At 33.0% G+C, this 23,527-nt stretch overlaps 1 protein-coding gene across 1 annotated transcript; it reads right to left on the reverse strand.

The window, feature by feature from the left end:
* Positions 1 to 6,080: 6,080 nt before the first annotated feature.
* On the reverse strand, positions 6,081 to 20,539 carry LOC136068120 (uncharacterized). Its single transcript, XM_065774841.1, has 3 exons — positions 20,233 to 20,539; positions 6,208 to 6,350; positions 6,081 to 6,110 (listed from the first exon to the last, which is right to left on the reverse strand). Exons 1-3 carry the CDS (start codon positions 20,537 to 20,539, stop codon positions 6,081 to 6,083), a joined length of 480 nt encoding a protein of 159 aa, XP_065630913.1.
* Positions 20,540 to 23,527: the final 2,988 nt, after the last annotated feature.

Here is a 23,527-nt window from a genome sequence, read left to right on the forward strand (position 1 = left end):
CAAATTATGACCCTAATACCATGTACTTATGCCATTGAATTTAACATCTTTTTTTATTGTAGCTTTTTCAATGCTTGGATTGTTTACCTTATAGCCTTTAATTATTGGATCATAACTAAACGGCACATGCCTCTCACTCTTATCATCTAGCGCAGATTGCTTTTGACATGGTACAGTTACATATGTTATGCCCCTAAATAGACGCAACTATATCTTTTGTCTGCTCTAATCTTGGATCATAGTTCTCGATATCATGTAAAGAATTTATCAGATCATTCTTTCAGATATGCCATTTTGATTTGGTGATCTAAGGTGTAATTTCGATCTCGATTTGAGCCACCAACGGAAAACAACAAAGGATTTCGATTTGATTTGGCTTCACTAAGTTTCTAGCCCTTCAACAAACTCACAACACTCAAAGTTTAGTGATGGAGGTGAAGGTTACAAATTTCTCTCAAGGATATGTCATTTGTGAGAGAAAAGGATAAGAGAGGATAAAGATATCTGTTTCTCTAGACTAGGGCACTCTCTCTCATACAAAAGGGTTGGGATGAACAAATGCTCTCAACCTAGCGAACCCACAACCACACCCACCGCTAGCCACCACTAGTCACCACCACCAAAAAAAAAAAAAAAAAAAAAACCACAACTCATTAGACACAAAACCCATTCAACCACCACCACAACCACAACAACCACTGCCACTGTCACCACCACCCAGAACCACAATCCCCAACCACCAAAATCACAATCAAATCACAAACCCATAACCGCATCACCACCATCATCCGAGAAAAAGAAAAACAAAAACGAAAGTCAGTCAGACCCACAAAGCCCCATCGAAGCACATATCAAACCACCATAAATCCAATTGGACCACTGAAGCACAGATCGGACCACCGTAAATCCGATTGAAACCCAACCCAATTGCCATAAGCAAACCCGAGAGAGGAGAGAGGGACAAGATAGAGTGAGAAAGTTGATATTAGTCGAGAGGGAGAAGAGGAGAGGCTGGGCATGAAGGCATGGGTGATAGAAAATTAGAAACAAAGGAGAAGCAAAAAGAGAGAAAGGAGAGGAGAGAGCAGTAGCACGCGTGAACCAAATAAACAACATTATTTGTGTTTAACTTCTAGCTACAATTAGCTACCAAAGATGGCAGTTTACTGTAGCTAAGAGTTAAAACTTTTTAAGTATAATATTTTTTATGTTTTGGGTATTTTTAGTGTATTGGGTGTTAAAATAGATTTTTTAGCTATTTTAGTACCACTATTGTGAATGCTCTTACAACCCAAATCTTGAGAAAAGGAACATTGAACAATGACATACCTGATCCGATAATTTCTTTACCATTGCTTCGGCTTCCGTTTCCCGCAGGTTTTTGAATGTTCAAACGAATTTCATTGATGAGACCACCTGATTGAATATGAATAGCTGGAAAAAAAAAAAATATATATATATATATACACACATGCACAAATATAATTCAAGCTTCACTAACTATTGCAATTTGGCTTTATCAAGGAGTAATGTTTATTACATACAAACTATTTTACACAATTTTATACACCCCCAAATTAACTAGAATCATGACTTGAGTTTGTGTACAAAAAATTTAACCCTTATCTAAAAATTACTAGGGACGTTCAAAAGGCAACAAATATAGAATCAAGAAATCTACGGATTGGATTAATGGGAAATGATTTCTTCAAACAATTGATTGACATACTTTAAATATTGGAAATTTGGAAACAAAAGTAATACCGTAAAAAATATTAAAATCTTTAAGTAAGGGACTTACATTAAAGTTGTGGTACTGGTAGGAACGTCCCATTAAAATTTGTAGGGTGTTACCCATTTTATGTTTAATTTTTAATCCTAATTGTCGTTTTTGGAAATATAAGAAGGTGCGAGTCAAAACTATAAGACTTTTGGCCAAGACGTTACCCATCTTAACATGTACTATTGGAATTGTTTTTGGTACAAGCTGATTCAATAAATTTATAGATAAGACAAACATCTCTTAAAATTAGTTAAAATTAATACAGTTCAATGACGTTACCCATTTACGTATATGGTCAAATATAGACAGACTATTTTTTGTCTCAAATTTTTTGCAAATAATCTAACTTTTATCTTTTTTTGAAATAAAGAAGTTTTTATTGTCTATTTTATAATAACAACTTATCGAGCTTTTTGTTAAAAGATTTTTGCTGAAAGTTTTGTAACTAAAAGCTAAAACCTAAAAAAACAAAAGGTAATGTTGAAAGATTTTTGCTAAAAATACTGTAACTAAAAGCTAAAAAAAAAAAACAAAAAACAAAAAAAAAACAAAAGCTGATTGATTTTTTGCTGAAAGTTCTATAGCAAAAAAGTAATGTGTAACACTAGACCCACAATAAGCAAAAGAAGACTTGGTATTTTGAGCAAAAATTATAAAATGGGACTCATAGATAGTTGATTGTGGCTAACTTTTTGACCAAAACTTTGTAGTAGAATACATATGACATGGAATCCTAAACTTGAACCAAAATAAGCTTGGGTTTTTTGTGGGATTTGCATGGGCCCACAAATAGTAAATAAGTTTCAGCAAAAAGCCAGTAAAAAGCTTGTGCTAAAAACAGCCTTAGCCTTTTACAACACATTTAATATAAATGTTATCAAAAATTATATCTTTTAATAAATACTATGAAAATAAGGTACTAGGAATAAGCAAATCAAACGGACATATTAATATAACTTTCTAAGTGAATATTATTATTATTATTATTATTATTTTGAGAATCAACTGTTTAAGTAATATATTTATCCTTTTTTTTAAGTAATATAATTACAAGGTTAAGATAAAACAAGCTAATTTATAATAAATCTTAGTTATATTCTGTATGTGCTGACTCACATTTTCTGTCACTTTCTTTTTCATGTCTAAAAATAGTAAATTATTAGAATGTTATATACGAGTAGAAGTTTTTTTTTTTTTAACATTCATTTAAGTTGGGTCATACATATTGTTCTTGTGCAATATGATTTGGTTTGATGTAAGTGTTACACGTCATAAAATAGGCTTTCACTGTGTGGACACACTATAAGCACATCAAAATTATAGAAACTCCATAATCGAAGCTTTAAGAGGTTTAGAAATGCTTTTCTTATTAAAATTCTATCATAAAAAAATTCTATATATCTAAAAAAATCATTATTTATTTTTGTAGGGACTGGGTTTGAGCACTTCTACTATTGAGTGAGTAAACTCAAGCCCCGCTAGCCCAATACAATGAATTTGTAGAGAGCGGGTTCAAGAACTAAACCCTAGCAAGCGGACAACGCTCAATGTGGTATTCGCCACCATCGAACGTAGATGAACTGAAATCATCTTGGAAAGTTTGTCCTCAGCTCAGTTCGAGGAGCTCGGTGGTACTCTTTATCTTGTGAGGATCCCCCCTCTATGAGAATGGCTCTTCCCATTATATAGTCCTTCTCCAATGATCCATTTCCTCCACTTGTTGATCATCCATGCCTCTCTCTAACAACCCGTCCCATCAGCCACCTTACCAAAACTCCTTGTGAGTTGCAGCAACCGAGGCAGCACTGCTCAGGGGTCATTGCCCCATTAATGATGCCAGAACATTAGTTGTTGGCATTTAATGTGGAGATGACAGCTCATCTTGGACTTGCTCCACCACCATGCTTCCATGGCTGACACGTCGTACTTGTTCCTTCTCTTTAGATGCTCGGGAATGCTGCTTTTGGTGGCCCGTTACTTCCTCCTCCCATGGTCTCGGTTGGCCGAGGACAAGGTAGTCCTCGACAAGCTTCCTGGGCAATTTAGACTTTCACACTCCATCCTTAGGCGTTTCTTCCTCCTCGGCATGGGCCTTGGGCTTGGTACGAAGTGGGCCGAAGTTACCAGATTCTCTGACCCCACAATTTTAATTTATTTTGATCATTTATAATAAATTGGGCATTGTGCTTGTGCTATGCGACTTGACTTAAGTATTATCCTTTGTAGGACGTGCTTTCTCAATATACCACACTATAGAATTAAAATTATTAAGATAGATTTTTATAAATTAAATTCCACTTAAATTTGAAGGAAAAAAAAAAACGACTCCAATTAAAATTTAATTATCAAAATGTATCGAGAATTTTAAAGAAGCTTCTTCATTTATTATAAATTATAATCTACAATAATTCTTGGTTTTGATAAAAGCTAAACTTACACAATATATTATTTAAATAATTTGGAAAAATTATATTTTAAACTTTATAATTATATTATCTATTTAATTTTTAATTTCAAATATTTTATTAAAATATTTATATAGCTTTCATATAAGTTAACCAGTACTTTGCATAAGCATACGTATACTATAATAATGAAAATGATGTCATTTCACTTGTATTCCTTTAACGGCAACGATTTTCTAAGAATTCTAACGAATTTTAAATATGATTGATCATATGCCAAGAGTCTTTTAGTTCAATTGGTCATTCCTAAAATATTAAATTAGGATTATCTATTTCAAAAATAGATCCACGCAATAGAAAGAGTTTCTTATAGAAATAATTTCTTACAAAAATCCTCTTAATTTTTCTAATTCTTTCTTGTTTTTCCATAAGTATGTCAAAATTCATATTTTGATATACTTATTTTTCATTTCCAATGCTATCAAAGAGATCAACTTATCAACGTAAAATCTTACTTTTTTTTTTTTTTAATTTCAAATAATGTTTAAGACTGTTAATCTTAACTTAATTTTTTAGAATTATTATTTTGTACTTAGGCTTATGAATCACATGGATATTCTAGAATTTATTCATATTTTAATTGAAAAAAATTATTTTCATTACATCAAAATGGTAGTATAATACCACTACTTGTGTTACTCAATGTAGTATTAATAATGTTGGGTGTTACAACCTATAGATATGTTTTGTTTAACTATCAAGATTTTTGTAATTCAATTGGCACCTATTTACAGTATGTTTTTTTTTTTTAAATAAAAATTCGATAGTTACAACGGGGAGGGGAGGTGTGAAACCTGGTGTATCTAGGTGAGAATGTGCAAACTAGTTAAACTACAAAGCACTTGGCAGCACCTCTTTATACTTCTAATAGAGGCATCTAAAGTTCAAATCTCTCATTTCCTACTATAACTATCACAATATGAAAAGAGAGAAAAAAGAAAAAGAAAAAGAACAAGAACGACAAAATTTTTAAATTTAGATATGAAAGAATGAAAATATATGATATTCCAAATTTCAACCCATTATTGGATGATACAATTAAGCATCCCCTCCCCCCCCCCCTCCCCCTCCCCCTCTTAAATAAACAAAAACTGTTATTGCATGATGTTACCTAAAAAATCCTTCATAAAATTAAATCCATATGTCAAATGGGCCTCCTGTAATGCTTAGAGCCTTGTACTATCTCGTCTTTTATTTGTTGGGCTATATTGGATCTACAAACGAAGGATATGGGTTTGGGCCTCAAGGGCCCCCTTCTTCTTAGATTTTTTTTAAGGGATATCATCACATAATTCACATTTATATAATTAAGTTAAATTCATCCATTATTTGCATAATACTAAAACAAGTCAACGAAAAACAAGAGTGAAGAGTAAAAGGGATGGTACTAACCGGAATAGATCCATCGTTTCCAAAATACGAGCCGATTTCCACTTAGGAAATAATCAGGCATACAAGCCAGTGCACAAAAAGGGGACTCACCAGTTACGCCTTGAGCAACAGCCAAACGTGGACAACGGTTGACTAAATCCAAAGCAATATCTATATTGTGTTGTACCATATGGACAGAGAAATTAATCAATCGGACAGAATTATATTGCGAAAATTTCAAGTAGGAAATAATACTCAATGGATAGTTAAGACCAAGAGTTAATTCTTACCCAAAGCTTTGTTATATATTGCCTCGCAAACAATTGTAGCCCCCATGGTGCCATTTTCTGGCTTTAGAATTTCCAGCGGAGTGAGCAAATAGAGATAACGAGCCAATTTTAAATGCCCGTTCATAAGAGCCTGAACAACTGGAATATTTTCTTTGTAATTTCGAATACTGATCAAGTTCTCATTCTTTCCAAGCATGCATTCTGCCATACGGTAGTTTCCATTATAAGTTGTACAAGCTAGAGCTGTGAAACCATCAATATCTTTTATTTCCAAATTTTCTTCAGACATTTGCTTTACCAACTCCTCCACTATATGCACATGTCCAGCTTCAGCAGCAACATGAAGTGCGGTCTTCTCCGTAACTGTGATTTTTGCACTTATTGCATTCGAATGGCGATCAAGGAACTCCTTGGCAGCTTTCCAATCACCAATTTGCAAAGCTTTGTATAAGTCCATATAAATCTCAACGCCATCATCAAAGTTTCCCTCTTTGTCACTTTCTCCTGCCAAACTTTATTTGATTATTTTTTTTTTTCAGAGAATTAAATGAAACGAAACCATTCTGACATCTACATGTCAACTATCAGTTGATACTTTTTGTTGATTCTGAATTTCAATATTAATTAAATACCTAGAGACATTGGATTTAGTACAGACAAGAGCCATACCATGTCAAAGCAAGTGCAATATGAGCCTAAAACATTCCTATAAAGTTTGGTGAAACTTAAGTGAAAATTTATAAGAGATTAAATTTGGTTCTTATTAACATAATATATGATTATGAAGATGAGTTAGTGTTTAGGAATCAAATCTACATAAATGTGAAAGGTTGAATACATGTAATGCTACTAATGAATTAAGTAGTATACAAAGAGAGCTAGGGAAAATGTACATTTTATGGGGTCTAAGTTATATATATATATATATATATATATATATATGTATATGTATATGGATAGTATACTATCCTATCCTAGGTTAAACATATATATATATATATATATGTTTAACACTCACTTTCTTTCGGCACAAAATGCCAAAATGGTGAAAATTGGTGCTTTGAACTGAAGCCCATACTCTGATTATTGCTCCTGCTGATTCCTCATGATTTAGTCAAAAAAGTGAAAATTACTTTTCACTTTTTACTATTTACAGCTACTATTCACTATTCACTATTCACTTTACTGTTCATGGTATTGTTCACTCAAAAAATTTTGTCTCTTTAAAGGGGGTTGTCCCTTATGTTCAAGAGAGAAGTTAGAGTAGAGAAGTTTTTAGTCAAAAGTTTTCTCTAGAGCTAGTCTTCTCTCCTTTAGAGATTTTCTCTCTAGAACTTCCACTATTCCCACTACTACCACTATTTCCCTACAAAGCCTGTAACTAGAACTAGTTCAAGCCTTGTAATTGTTAAACTGTGGAGATCTTGTAACTGCTATAAGTATTGTGTTCTATTTTCAATAATAACTACTTTCAGCTTTCAGTTTAAAATACTTGTTGCTACCGTCTTCTTGGACAGTTCTATACTTTAAATTGTTTTGATATATATTGCTTGGCTGGTTCTACCATCTTACTATTATTTTATATTACTTTGATTATGAAAGCTTGAAAATGTGTTGAAAACACAAGAGCTGTTTAAACCTCCAAATTAAAGTTACAACTCGATTGATTTTATACTAACTTGATACTAAGTGCGGAAGAGTGTAAAAGCGAGCAGATAAATAAACAAGCTACTCTAATCCATAATCAAAGCAACACAGCAGTAAAATAGAATGTAAAAGAGTAGAGAAAAAAGATGCAAACACAAGATAACACGCTGATGTGTTAACGAAGAGGAAACCGAAGAACTCAGCGAAAAACCTCTCCGCCGCCTTCCTAGCGAAAATCGATGCACTAGACAATCAATTGGGATACATGGGTTAGCAAAAGACCCTCCAAGCCTAATCTACCCAATGTACCTAAGCCCTGCAAGCTCCTACTCCAACAAGACTTCTCGGAACCGTGTCTTGTCTAGCTGTCGGGATTCCGCAACAAGTTCCATGTTGCATCTGCCATCCTTGGCTTCTTCCAATACTTCACAGCAACACCAAAACTTCACTTGACACTCTAAAAGGGTGTGGTAAGTGTTTGGAATAACAACCTCTCAATGATATGAAAATGGAAAAGTAGGAGTTGAGGAAATTCTACAAGCAAATGTGTAGAGAATTGTGGGTATAACAATCTCAAACTCTCAAGGTATTTGGCTAGGGTATTCTCTCAGAAGCACTCCTCAACATTTGTGAGTAATGTGAGTATATATAGTGTGGGCATAGAAAATGTGTATCAGAATGGACAGTCTGGCAGAACAGAATGTCTCGCGGGTGTCTCGCAAGAAGGCCTTACTCGCGAGATACTCGCGAAATACAGCTGTCTCCATCCTGACCTAACTCTTCGCATTCCAGCATGTGCAAGTCACATGTGTCACTTCGTGGGAAGCTTAGTCACGATCTACTCGCGAAAACACTTCAGTCTTCAATTACTTGAGTCTTCACACACTCTCTCTCTATCACACACCCCTTATAATCAAATCCCACAATAAATACAAGGTACAAAAGATTGAATAAAATTACAATCAAATTTAGTACGGAATATAAGCCAACAAAACACATAATTGTAAATAACAACTTTACAGATTATATCTACAATACCGCCTTCTTAGATGGTTCTACTTTGTTTATTCTACTTTCGATACATTATACTGTGTTGTACTGTACTTCCGCCTTCAGCACTATGTCCCCTTCCTCCTTTGTGGTATATATATATATATATATATATTGAAGATATAGACATAAAAAAAAGGAAGTGGAGTCAACTTTGTTGTTAGTGTACACAGGAGTGGAGAAAGAATAGAATGATACATGTCATCTTTGGCATTGGCACTAGTAACCAAATATGTGGGGGTAAAATGCGTTTCTTAGATTTTGATGAACCAATAACTGAAAATGTTACTTTCAAAGTTTCAATAACTCAAATAAAGTTCCTTTGAAACAAAAAGTAAAGCTTCATATCTACTTAGAAAAAACAGATAACCAATTTATTTATGATGTCTATTATATATTTAAATGCTCAGTTTGAAAACTATTATTTATGACAAGGCCAAATGTCAAGAATGAACTGATTTGACAATTGCTGTAGAGTAATTGTTGCAGCAAGCTCAGTGCAACAGCAAGTAGTACAACAACAGTATCAGCTCAATAACAGCATGTAGTTAATGTGCAATTAGTGGCATATGATTAATTGTAATCTGCACATGCTTATTTCAATAAGGTCACATGCGTTTTTGAATTAGGATATGTGCTAGTATGAGCTATAATAGTAGTTGGATAGCTGTTACTTGTTAGGAGAAAGATAGAGTTAATTACAACAGTTAGTACTCTAGAAGAAGTTGTTTCTAACCAAGCCTTGAGTATAAGAGGCTAGTTCTTGTAATCATGGAAGTTAAGCAATAAAGAACTAAGTGAATTCTCTTCTAAGTCTCTAAATTCTCTCATTCTCCCTCTTAATCTCTGGGGGCTCGGTTCCCTTTAAAGAACCACTACAGTTTCCATTACCTAAACAGCAAACCACCAAGACCTTAAGGAAGGTCTTATCAACCAACTTTTAAAAAAAGACTGATATTCTCTTGAGGGGTTGTAGTTGGTTAGGGACTACAGAAACAATGTGATAATCAAGGTACCAATGACATTTAAATTTTGTTGGACTTACAATTTATGGTGAAAAAAAAGATGGTGAGAGATCTATCATTGTTAAGCAATCAAGAAATAGCTTTTAGAGAGAAACTAAGCCACTGTAGCTTGTTCATAGCGATATGTGTCGACCAAAACAATCATTGCTTTGTACAAATAACTATTTTCTTGTCTTCATTGATGATTTTAGTAAAAAAGTTTTTTTTTTTTTCTAAAATAAAATTATGAGGATTTTAAAATTATTTAAAATGTTTAAACTGTTTTAGATAGGTATGGTAATTATGAAACTGAGACCTTGTGATTCGATAGAATGGAAAATTCAGATAAAATGAATTTAAATAATTTTATGAAACAAATAGTTTTTTTTTTTTTTTTGATTGCATGAAACAAATACTATTGGTCATCTTTAAAAGTCCTTAGATCGCCGATCTAAGATTGGTAAATCAAAATGGCATAGCTGAAAGAATGACTTGATAAATTCTTAAAATGATCAAGAGTTATGATCCAAGATTAGAGTAGACAAAAGATATAGTTTTGACTTACGAGTGTTTAGGGGTATACAACCAACCCACCAACCTGCCAAAACAGACTCGATCCGACCCAACCCGTCTAGTTGGGTCAGTTTTTAGGGGTTGGGGGGTTGGAGGGTTGAGTTAGGTTGTGAAATTTGTTTTATAGTGGGTTGGGTTAGGTGTAGAATGAATCTGTCTAACCCAACTTGACTCACATATATTTAATAAATATTTAAATTTTAAAAAATGTATTTAAAAATATATTATACACTTTTGTTATTTACTTTTTTACCCCTCTTCCTAAATAAAACTCAAACCCTAAGTTCTTCTCATATAAATTTTTTCTTATTTGTGGTGATATTTTTTTAATTCTCAATTTAATATTAATAATAGTAATTTAAAAAAATCTAGTCCAACCCATGGGTCCAACCTGATCCACATGGATTGGGTTGGGTTGGGTTGAGTTAGACCCCAGTAATGGGTTGGTCGAGATGGATTTCTTTTTAACCCGCCATGGTGAGTTGGGTTGAAAAAACTCCTCAACCTGACCTAACCCAACCCATGAAAAACTCTACATAACATGGTGATAGGGTCATTATTTGTATGTGTTGAAAAATCCATTCCAAAATGCACTTTATATGTATTTTGAGCTTAAGTTTTCAGTGTCCAAAAGTGTATTGAATATCCATTTTGAAGAATGAAGAAAACTATTCAAGAAATTGCTCGAGAATGCTGAAGTTTGCATCTCTACTGCACTTCAAAGAGACAGGCATATTGAGAAGTTGTTGGGACTTTGTGTGCCTAAGGTTTTGTACTGAGCTACCATTTGTATTGTAGCATGTTACAGCGAAGAACTTTGCACAAATCCACTACATCAATCAATGATTGTTGTAACATTCAACAAAACATTGGTAGATTCGTTCGCTGTAAGTAGGTCTGCTAAAAAAATTAGTCCAACTAGGTTGGATCTAAGCTTGGATAGGTCAGTAGGTTCTACTATAAGTAAATAGGTACTTCAGGATCAGATAATATTTCTTGTACTCATAAACTCATTATTTGTTAATGGATTATTCAAGGAGTGGTGACCAAAGTATCACTCATTGGGGTTTTTCCTATGAAGGTTTTCCTTATTATTACCATATTGTCTATGTCAAATTTATTTTTCACTACACTTAACTCTAGACTAGCAATGTAGTTATACCTTCAATTGGGCATTGCATGTAATTGGACCAATTAATCAACATGAAATAGGAACACCCAAGAAGATAGGAAATATCATTTTTTTTTACTTTACCTAGAGAAGAACATGTTAATTAAGTTTGGAAGAACTTCCCTATCCACGTCCATCACCAACATATCTTATTCATATAAAAATTTTCATTATCATCACTATAACGAAGTTCTAGTGAAATACTATGGTAAATGGAAGTCTACAAGGTCTCAATGATTCAACGGAGAATATCAATAATCAAACCTTTTTTTTCCCATTTGAGGACCTATAGAATATAAAGAAATGTTATCAACAAAGAGATCAATGTAATAATAAGAAATGATAAATGGGGGTAGCAACTTTACTGCATGGAAGAAAAGCCATTGATGTACAATGATGTACAAGATGAAGAAGAGTGAAAAAAAAAATGAGGTCAAGAGATACAAAGCAAGAATGGTAGTTAAGGTTTACGACCATCGTTGGGTATTAATTATGATGAGATATTTGCCTTAATTTCTTGTTTGGAAATTATACCACTAATAATTACTAGAATAGCATAGAATAAATATATAGATATCAAATATAGGATAAATATGCTTTTTGAATACTTATCTGGGAAGAAGTGTTTGTTCACTTTGTTGCCACAAGTTACACTCTCAAAAGGAATTAAGAGGTCACATATATTTACAATGAGAAAGAGAAGGGGCATTGTTCTAACCAAACAAAGGCCTCACCATTCTCTTATCCAACATTAACAAGAGCTAGAGCAATACAATTATATTCTAAAGGAACACTAACAACAAAAATGGTACAAACAATTTAACAAATAATAGAAATATCCTCTAAAATCCAAGCATTTATAGAGGACAGCTTAGGCTAAGAATTTTCATGAAGGGTAGTAAGGTTGAAGAATAGCGCCAATCGTGGAAACTAGAGCTTTTTTACACACCTTCATGGCTCTCTTTTTTTAAGTCACCAAATCATCTTTGTCAATACTAGTTTGAGTAGATGGAGGACGTTTTTTAAATGCAGATAAAAGTGCACTTTCAATTTTGTTTTGAGCAAACACTCCATACCTCCCGAAAAATATGTTTCCATGTAACATACTTTTTATTGTTAGTTACATGAGTTGAGATATCTTGATTGATTGATTGTTTTATTTATCTATGTAAATGGTTTAATTTTGACAAGCAACAATCCAAATATGTTTGAATAATTCAATAAATAAAAAAGCAATGGTTGAGGTAATTTTTTTTCAAGAATCGAATGGTTTGTGCATTCAAATGAGCGATTGAGCTTATAGCCTGTCATAACAATGAAGATAAAGTAAATTCAAAATTGTTAAATAGTTTTGTTAAAAGCCTAAGTTATCTAACACGTACAACGGAGGACATTCTCTTTGATATTGGCCTCGAAAGTCGCAACATGAAACTGAAAGCGTTTATTAGTGTTAAGAAATTTAGACCCCGGTTGATAGAATTAACAAGTTTTAAACTCAAGTTGTTAATTAGATTTATTATTAATAAACCTTGTTAAAACAAAAAAATATCAATATCATGTCAATATCATGCATAGCGAAATAGTAAATAAAACAAAATATGGTGACCCAGGAAAACCAATGAAACAAACTAGTTTCACAGTAAAAATCATTGGGCGAAACCTTTCCGAAAAGCAATTCACTATAGTAAAGAGAAGTTTCAGATTGTTAAGAACAGGGTATTGAGTAGTTGAATTCGAGGTCAACTAGGCCTCCATGAATAGGGATAAAGGAGATGGAGATAGAGATAGAGAGAAGCAATAGAAGAAAGGATTATCCAATTAACAAAATAGTTGTTGTTCTCTTTACAATCTGTTACCCAAGTATATACCCATAGCCCCTCCTTCCCAAAGCTTAACTGTGTAACTACCATGACAACTAATCAATCTAACTAACTCCTACATCAGCTAACACGCACATAATTGCCACATCATCCTTACACGTGTCCGTAGCCACAATACAGATATGCAATGCATATGCAACATAGTCTTCCACACGCATAGCAACACTGGAAGCCCACCCTTAATTAGCTATGCACGCATGCTGCATCAGCAACTCCTGCCCTTCACACCATTAGCCTAGGCATCCTCTGTAACACCTCTTATGCAGCACCACATGCATTAGCCATCAGCACCACACACCCTCATGCCAATACTAATCTACAATTGGATTTCTAACACAGATCTAGTACAAAACCTTTGTCCCTAGACTTAACAATCCTCGTAAATGAACTTACAGCAGAAACCTTCTACTGCTTCAAAACCTCTGAACTCTTCAATATATGAATGCCACCCTTTTACATGGATCCCAGTACATGACTAACCAATGATGAACGGATCCCAGTATGTGACTAACTCCACCAACTAGAAATAGATGTTAGCTGCAAAGTTCTTCATTTCAACAATAAAGATAAAAAAGTATTTGGTTACAAAACCCTAAGGTGCAAAAGACGTAGTAACTTCTTGCAGAGAGAATAAGGCACTAGGTCACTTTTTGCATGTGTTCTCCTTGTATAACGGCCTTTAAAATAAGTCTTATATATGTCTAGGATTGTGAGGAAAAAAAACCCTACACATACATGTTAGCTAAAGCCAAAAATCAGATCTGAAAATTTTGATTTCGTAGATCTGGACAGATTCAATTTCTATCAAGCTTCGTTCTTAAATCTCGATAGATACAGTTTCTGTTGAGGTTTCTGTCGAACTTTAGTGAACAACTCTTCTTCACTTGTTTTTTGGTCAGATCTTCATGGTTTTAACACTTGACTTGAACAACATGTTTTTTGAAGTCTTAAACCCATCTTAGATCTACTCAATTACAAGTAAAGTGTAATTTGTCAAAGGATTAGCCAATTACATAAAATAAATCCCTAACAATTAGGATGATAGAAAGAGATAGAACTTTTTACACCAATAGAAGCATTGCTACTTGAACTTTTTACGCTTTACATTAGATTTCCTTATTCACTTTCTAAGAAAAATTTAAACTATTGGGATATAGCAATAATGAGTGAGCTAAAGATATAGGATAATGAGTGGGCTACATATATGGAATTATGGATGATAGAAAGAACATTGTTGGGTTTGTCTTCTAAGCGGGAGATACTACTTTCACTATAATGTTGACCATTAAATCTCCCAATATTTAATACACTAACTAGAAATTTTAACAAATTTTAGTGGAGAAAAATGCCCCTGTACTTAAAAAAAAAAAAGTAAAAAAGGAAAAGAATGCTTTCATTCTTTCTTTCAAGATAATCTCGTGTTTATTAAAGTACAATGCAAGTCAGCCAGTGTAAAAGCAGAGTAATTGAAATTTGTTTTCAAGCCTTACCTTACACGGTTCAAGGCATTTCATTTATAGAAAAGTTTGTTACAGATACAAATTTGAAATACAATCCTATCTTATCACAATCCTGAATTTGTATTTTGAATACCATAGCTGTAATACATCTGTAACTATAGCTGTATATGAATTTGCTATTATCCTTAACAACTACAGCTACATAGATATAAACTAGCTATTATCCTTAACAGCCAGGACCTAGGAGTAAAGGTGGGCAGTTAAACTTAACCACCCACTGGTTTTCTATTCAATAGCTAGTCAATGTGACACATTTTTTTCCTCTATACGTAAAGCATTAAAGCTACACCTCCTAAACTGCATGAGCACGCACGACAATTTTGTCTTCCAAATGTTCCATTTAAAAGTTCATCCACTGTATGGTTTGCAATAAGTTAAACTTGAAAAACAAATAAGGTTTTTTTCTTAATATATATGAAAAATTAATAAGGTTGTTTTAATCTTTCAATTAGTTGAAGTTTTACATCAATAAATTTAATTTATGTAAATCACATAAATTACATCATTTAAAATTGACCAATTTCATAGTTTACACATTAGATATGCTTAAAAATTTGTAATATTAATATTACAAATTTTAAAGTATATTTAATGTCACGTTATTTTGTTAAGAAATTTAGACCCCGGTTGATAGAATTAACAAGTTTTAAACCAAAGTTGTTAATTAGATTTATTATGAATAAACCTTGTTAAAACAAACAAACATCAATATCATGTCAATATCATATATAGCGGAATAGTAAATAAGACAAGATATGATGATCTAAGAAAACCAATGAAACAAACTAGTTTCACAGTAAAAAACCCTGGGGGAAACTTTCCCGAAAAGTAATTCACTATAGTAAAGAGAAGTTTCAGATCTAGTACAACACTTTTATCCCTAAACTCTACAATCCTCATAAATGAACTTATAACAGAAATCTTCTACTGCTTCAGAACCTCTGAACTTTCTAGTATATGAAAGCCACCAATGATGCACAGATCCCAATACGTGACTAATTCCAACAACTTAAAGAAGATGTTGTTGGCTGCAAAGTTCTTCACTTCATCAACAATGAAGATCAAGAAGCACTAGGTTACAAAACCATAAGGCGCAAAAATGCAGTAACTTCTTACAGAGAGAATAAGGCACTAGGTCACTTTCTGTATATGTTCTCCATGTATGTCACTCAATGCATATGTGACGGCTAGGGGTGTGCAGAAAACCCATCGACCCACCAAACCCGACCCAACCCGACCCGACCCGACCCGCCAGGTTGGATCGGTTTTTAAGGCTTGGTGGGTTGGGTTGTGTTACAAAAATTTTTTTTAAATCAGCTATAGAGCAGCACTTCCTCGGTTCCTCTTACTAATACTAATTTAATATATATATATATATATAATATATTATATAATTAATAAATTTTTTAAAATAACCAGTTCTTCTTATCCTATATAAAAGCCAATTAGTTCACACAAACTCTAATAAATTACTATTGTTGTTTAGTCATTAGTATATTTGCCTTTAAAGAGTTACATTGATACTAATCTTAAGTTTTTTTAAATATATTAATTTTTTTTTTCTACTCAATTTAATAATAATAATAATAATTTGTCAAACCCATGGGTTCAATCCAACCCAACCCGACCCATATAAGTTGGGTTGGGTTGGGTTGGGTTGGACTTATATGATGGGTTGGATTAGGTTGAATTTTTTTTGACCCACCATGGTGGGTTGGGTTAAAAAATTCTCTCAACCCGACCCATGCACACCCCTAGTAACGGCTTTTAAAATAAACCTTATATATGTCTAGGATTGTGAAAAAAGAAACCCTACACATACATGTCAGCATGAGCCAAATATCAGATCTGGAAATTCTGATTTTGTAGATCTCGACAAATTCAGCTTCTGTCAAGCTTCGTTCTTAAATCTCGATAGATACTGTTTCTGTCGAGGTATCTGTCGAACTTTAATGAACAACTTTTCTTCATTTGTTTCTTAGTCCAATCTTTATAGCTTTAATACTTGACTTGAACTCTTATTTCTTAAAATACTAAACTCATTCTAGATCTACCCAATTACAAGTAAAGTGCACTTTGTTAAAGAATTAGCCAATTACATAAAATATGTTCTTAACATATTTAAAATTTTAAACAATGAAACAGTTTATATGACAATAAATATATGAGAATCTATTTATTTCTAATGAAATGGAGGACTTCCTAAGTTTTACTTTTATCCATTAATTAACTGCAAAGTGTAATATATAAGATTTGTACTAAACAAAACCAACAAATGAACAAAACAATGAAGAAGATGGCGGTGGTGGTAACTATTTGGACCTTAATTCCATTGTGGCGAGTACTGCCTTTTTCCAATTCTTTGGGTGGGAGAATCTTCTTAAAATGTGACCTCAAGGTTCTAACGCGATGACACCCTATTTCATTTTTACCCCTACATTTTACGAATGCTTTCAAGTTTGTCGTCGTCTCGGTACTCTTTAATGGAAAATGTATTACAATTTATCTAAGTTCAAAATTTATCAATATCAATAGATGCAAAGTTGTATAAAAATAAATTATTGTTACGGTATCCATGTAAAGTTACACACTTATACTAGCTCAATCATTTTGGATTTAGTTTTCTATTCTTTCTTTAAGTATTCTGAGCATGAAGGCAAATAGCAAAGGTTGATTGCTGTGTGTAAAGGAAAAATAATAATTTTAAAAAATTAAGAAAAATTAATACTTTAATAAAATGTTGTGTAAAATAAATAATCTAATGCTAAGTGTTTTAAAAATTAAATGTAAAATAAAATAAAAAAAGATTCTGTAAAGTTGTGATTTACAACCATGTTTTATGTTGATTTTATTCTATGAAAAAAAGTGATCTAATTGCTTTAATTTTGTTTCTTATATTTTGTGGGATTTTATTATTTTGGATTTAGTATTAAGTTGGTGAAGAATCAAGCATGAAATGAAGAATCAGTGCAATTTCACGACTAACTCGCAAAAAGCTCACAAGTAAAGGTTCTCGCGAAAAGGGCACGTGAAAAGCACATGCTGAAAGCTAAAGAGTCATGTCAGGCTATTAGTTTCGCGAGTATCTCGCGAGAAGGGCTAACCCGCGAGGTACCCACAAAACTCTCTACCTGGAGGATTTTAAGTGTGGCTTTCTTTCCCTTCACCCATACTATATATACCCTCATTACCCACAAAAGTAAAGGAGGCTATTCAAAGAGAAAAACCCTGGATAGGTTTCTACAACACAACATACCCATCTTTTAAAGAGAAAGCTACTTATCCTTAGTGAGAAATCATTGTAGCCTCTTCTCCTTCCCTCTCCCATTGTCATACCTTGAGAGGAGATTTGTACTCAAACACAACTCACACCTTTTCAGAGTGTAGATAGTGTTTTGGAACTTGGGAAGCTTTGGGAATTTGCCAAAAGAAGCTGATGAGGCTTGGCGGATGCAATCGAGCGTATTGCAGGAACCGGAAAGCTAGAGAAGACATGACTCCAAGAAGTCCGTTAGTAGTAAGAGCTTGGAGGGCTCAAGTACAATGGGTAGACTAGGCTTAGATGGTTTTTTATTATTCGTGTACTCCAACTTTATTATCTAATGGTTCGATTTCGACTTGGAGGGTCACGGAGAAGTTTTTTGTCAAATTCTTCAATTTTCTCTTCGATAACACGTCTTGGTGTTATCTTGTATTTGCATCTCTCTTCCCTTACTCTTATAATTTATTCTTATTGTTTATTGTTCATGTGTATGCACTAGAGTAGATTCAATGACTGCACTTTATTTACTCTTGTTCCGCACTTAGTTTAAGTTAGAGTAAAAGCACTCTAGCCGTAGTTTTTATTTGGGAGTCTGAACAAGGTCTTGTGTTTAAGCACAAATCCAAGCTTTCAAATTTTTATACTAAAACTCTATTCTTTCTTAAAGTATTCTGAGCATGAAGGAAAATAGTAGAGGGTGATTATTGTATGTAAAGAAAGAGAAATAATTTTAAAAAATTAAGATAAATTGATATTTTAATAAAATGTTGTGTAAAATAAATAATCTAATGCTAAGTGTTTTGAAAAGTAAATGTAAAGTAAAAAAGTGTAGATTCTTAATTATACTAAAATAAATAAAAAATTTGTAAGGGCAGAGGCAATGTACTAACAATTTTACACAGTACACACGCGAACGCATAGAAAAAGAAAAAAAGAGAGAGGTACCTGACTTAGCACTTGAGTCAGAAAACTCTTCTTCACTTCTTCACTTCTTCACTGGCCGAAGCAAAACCAGTTTTTAAAATTAAGTGAGAGAGAGACGCTGACTTAACCAATTGAATGATCTAAATTACCTACTACTTCTTGGGTCAGGAATCAGGATCTCTAGTTTTGTACTTCTCTGCCAAAGAATCCCAAGCAAAATTCTGGCTGAGCTAATCTCCCTAATATTAGAAAATGGGATTGAGATCATGTGCAATACCTTAGGGAATTGCACTTGATGCAATAGTAATACATAGTTAAGATTGAAAGTTCAAAAAAGAATTTTTCAATCTCAACAATAAAAAAATTTTAAAAAAAAAATTGAAAAAGTTAAAAAGTTAAAATTAAAAAATGAAAATGGTAAAAATTTATGTGAAAGGGGGTGGTGCAATTGCATTCCGTGTAGTACCTTAAATATTGCACGAGATCCAAATCCCAGAAAATATGTTTGGCTCGCATGACATCTGGATCACATGTAAAGCCATGGCATTTGTCTTGCTCCAAGCCTTTAAAGGAGCTTCATTTTCCGGTGCAGGAGCTTCATTTTTAATTTAAGTTTTTGCTTTTCTTTTTGATGAGTTTGATGATTTCTTTTCTTTTCTTTTTTTGTTCGAATTTTTAAGTTTGTGTTTTTGGAATTTTTTGCTAACATGGACTTTTTAATTTAATTATTTAAATTCTTACGTGGCATTTTTTAATATTAACTAAAAAAATTATAATTATTTTATTGCCACATAGGCTTTAAGTGTGCCAATTATAAATCCGTTTGTCAGGTAAGTATTTTTCGTTAATGAGTTAATGATAAAGACCAAATTAACTGCAAATTGAAAATAATAAGAACCAAATTAATTGCTACAAAAATGTAATGACCAAATTAACTATAATCTCAAAATATAGAGACCAAAATAATGTTTTTGCTTAAATTTAATTTATGTAAATAAAGTAAATTGCATCGTTTAAAATATATCAATTTCATGGTTCACAGTTCACACATTAAATATTAAAAAATTTAGAGAAAATTTAATGCCACTTTTTTAAAGTTTTTAAACTACATGACAGTTTACGTATTAATAAATATAGAAAAGTTCTGGTCCACGACATTTTCACGACAACAAATATGAGAAGTTGTTAGTGGTGCACACGTCATGTTACACATTTGGTACTCTTTTGGCCTATTTTACACAGTACACTCACGTAAGCATGGAAAAAAAAAAAAGAGAGAGGGAGAGAGGTACCTGAATTAGTTTTGTAATTCTCTGCCAAGGTATCCCAAGCAACTCTGGCCGAGCTAATCTCCCTAATATCAGAAAATGTGTCTGGCTCGCATGACATCTGGATCACATGTAAAGCCATGGCATTCGTCTTACTCCAAGCCTTAAAAGCAGCTTCATTTTCCGGGGCAGGAGGTTCGCCGGTTGATTCGACGATCTCCCAAAGATCTTGAGCCATCATATACGTCTTCAACTGAACACTCCAATCCAAATAATTGTCTTCGTTAAGAGCTTCAAGAACAGCGGCACTCAAGGCAGGCTTTTTCTCCATGTTTGATATGTCAATATTACCTGTCTATGTTACCAAAATGTTTCAGAAAGATAATAAAGTGAAGATTTGGTCGTATCATATATGCTCCGATATCCTTGATGGGCTTCCTATGCTACTCACAGACTATCAACCGATTGAAATAGTTCTAAACTTTTCTAAGCTTAATAGCCGAAGAACTATTAGATGTCGCGGTTAGTACCATAGGCTTCTGTGTTTTTGCCAAAGAAAAAAAAATGACAAGCTACTAAGGTACTTAGTTCGCACTTACCCGAGATCCAAACACACACTTGGTGTACAGTGACAAGAAAGGTTATGGTGCCAAGAGGATAGTAGAGTAGCTTGTATATACATGCATATATGTTGGAGAAAATAGTGGGATTTGGCTATATATATATATATATATAGAAAGTATTCTTAAAATTTCTAATCTAATAGTTTTGTTCTTTGTTGAATTTTTTTTCAATAACAAAAAAGGGAGAATTAAAATTTTAATAAAAAAATATTAACTTGAGCACCCAAAATAAAAATTTGACCTCTCCAAAATTTTAGTCTATTGAAAGTTGAACAAAAAAATTGCAAAAAATGCTATGTTCACAACATTTTTACAATATTTTCACAACTTTTTTTACATTAATTTCACATTAAATCCTAAATGGCAAGTTATTAGAGGTAGACAAGAAAGTAATTTCAGTAGTAGGATCAAATTAAAACTAGTAACAACTTGTCATTTAGGCTTTATTGTGAAAGTATTGTTCTTAGACTCTAAAAGTTTAGAATAATTGACAAACCGTGAACACTAACTTGTTTAGATATAGATCTTAGATTCTATAGGATATATTAGACAATGCTCAAGGTACTGCAAGTCAGAATAGAAGAACAAGGAACCTACAGGTTTAGATGACTAAATTTCTAGTTTGAAATAAATCAAACAAGTAAAATAGTTTCACAAATGTGAATTTGTATTGATCAATATATGGTACAATTCTCTGAAATTACAAAAAATTAATCCTCTGATTCGATCTCCTTGAAAGATTTGTTAATTGTGAATTGTGAGGAAGTAGTCTTGGTTCTAACACAGGATATCCTTCAATTTCTAAAGAATAGATCAAAGACCTTTGAAACGGAATTACAACGAATATTTGGCTATGAGTTTGATAGAAATTCTTTGTTCTTTGCGTTCTTCGTGTTCTTCACGTGTTCTTCGTCTTCAAAAGTTTGTGGTGGAAGTTCTTCGGAGCTTTTGGGGGCTTGAATCTGTAAAACTTCACTAATATGTGGTTTCTTGAAGTTTCTAGAAGCTTTTAAGCTTGGTTCTAGCAAACTTTAAGATCTAGGAAGGTGGTTTTTATGATTCTACTTTGAATGTTCTTTGAGTTCAAGGTTAAAGTTCTTAAAGGCTTTAAGGATTGATTCTTGCAAAGTTTCTGTACTTTTGAGTGCTTATGAATCTTCTTTGATGTTGCTTGTGGTATAGATATCTTGGTGTGTGGAAATGCCTTAGGAAGGCTTCTATTCATAGGACTTTAGGAGTGGTTAAGCAACACCAGACAACATTTGATGATTTAAACCTTCAAGGGTGTTAGTTGTATAGATTTTGATTTTTGCCTCAACAAAGAACAATTTGGCCTAATATGACCAACAACACCACAAAGATGACAGGTAAGCACAAAAATAGATTTCTTTTGCTCTCTAATAGTAGGTTTTGACATAGGTTTAGAAACTTCAGCGTCTACATCAGGACTTTTACCTTTGTCTAACCTAGCAACATAAGCCTTTTCTTTATGATTCCTCTTGAAATGAGGAATAAAAATTTTGTCTTTAAGCTTAATAGGAACAGAAATAGAAACAGATCTGTTATCAACATCAAGTTTGGTATTAGACAAATTTTCAAGTTAAGCTTCAGCCTCAGCTAACTTTTGTTCCAAACTTTTCACATTTTCATCTTGAGAGGAAAATTGATTTCTCAAAAAATTATTCTTTTTATTAGATTCATCCAATCTCACAATCAATTTATCTTTTTCAAGATTAGCCAATTTTAACTCATCTTTGAATTTCTTAGCAATTTTCATAAATTTAGTTAATTCCCTACAGAGAGTTTCACAGGCATCAACAAGATCAATAGAAACAATAGTGTCCTTTTTATCCAAATTATCGCAAATATGAGCAGATAGACACTTAAAATTATTCATGATAACAGGGATCAAGGATCTAACTCAGGACGTTAATCCAAATCAGAGTGAACTTGCTTTTGATACCACTTGTTTGATATGTTTAGACCCCTTAAACCAAATTGTTTAACCTAATATATTAACCAAGTGATTACTTAGATTAATTATTCAGATCTAGGTTAAACACAAATAAACCATATCATGCAAAGCAGCGGAAAATAAATAACACACCGATATGATGACTCAGGAAAACTAATGAAACAAATCATTACAAGGTAAAAACCTGGAAATGATTTGACCTAGTTATCCTCAAGGTAAAATAAATCCACTATAAGAGAATCAAAGTTTTTACAATCAAATTTAACCATAAACCTATTGCTACCTCCAGTAGTAACTTACTGACACGACCACGTGTGAGCTCCGAATCTACAAACTCTTTCTCTTCTCAGATTTAAACTAACACAAGTCACCTTACTTGTGACTTTGAGATCCCACTTAAAGGTTTAGCAATACAAACTCTCTAGTTTGTGACTCCAAGACCACCCTTGAAGGTTTAAATCATTAGTAGTTGTTGATCTTGTTGTAACAACTTCAGATCTACCAAATCTAATGATATGAGAATGATTAACCACCCCAATAGTTAGTAACCTTCTCTAGACTTCAAACCAGCCTTGAAGGTTGTTAGTTGCACTTTGTCATCTGCTTCGTCCACCTCCAAAGTTTCTCGGGTGAAACCTGTTACATATGATCTCAAAGTTTCCTTTTCTCCTTACTTGATAGTGAGCAAATGGTCAGCTGGTCTTTTTGGACGTTGTCCGCT

Source organism: Quercus suber, unplaced genomic scaffold, assembly GCF_002906115.3.
Source record: "Quercus suber isolate HL8 unplaced genomic scaffold, Cork oak 2.0 scaffold_7, whole genome shotgun sequence".
In the NCBI taxonomy this organism is placed as follows: Eukaryota; Viridiplantae; Streptophyta; class Magnoliopsida; order Fagales; family Fagaceae; genus Quercus; species Quercus suber.

Excerpts from the sequence above, each read along its gene's own strand:
- LOC136068120 (XM_065774841.1), bottom strand. The coding sequence starts at position 20,539 with ATGGAGAAAAAGCCTGCCTTGAGTGCCGCTGTTCTTGAAGCTCTTAAC. Across the intron at positions 6,351-20,232 it reads GAATTACAAAACTAATTCAG|CTTTGCAAATTGGTGATTGG; the intron begins GTACCTCTCTCC and ends ACTTATACAAAG. Across the intron at positions 6,111-6,207 it reads TGCATATAGTGGAGGAGTTG|AATGCATGCTTGGAAAGAAT; the intron begins GTAAAGCAAATG and ends ACCGTATGGCAG.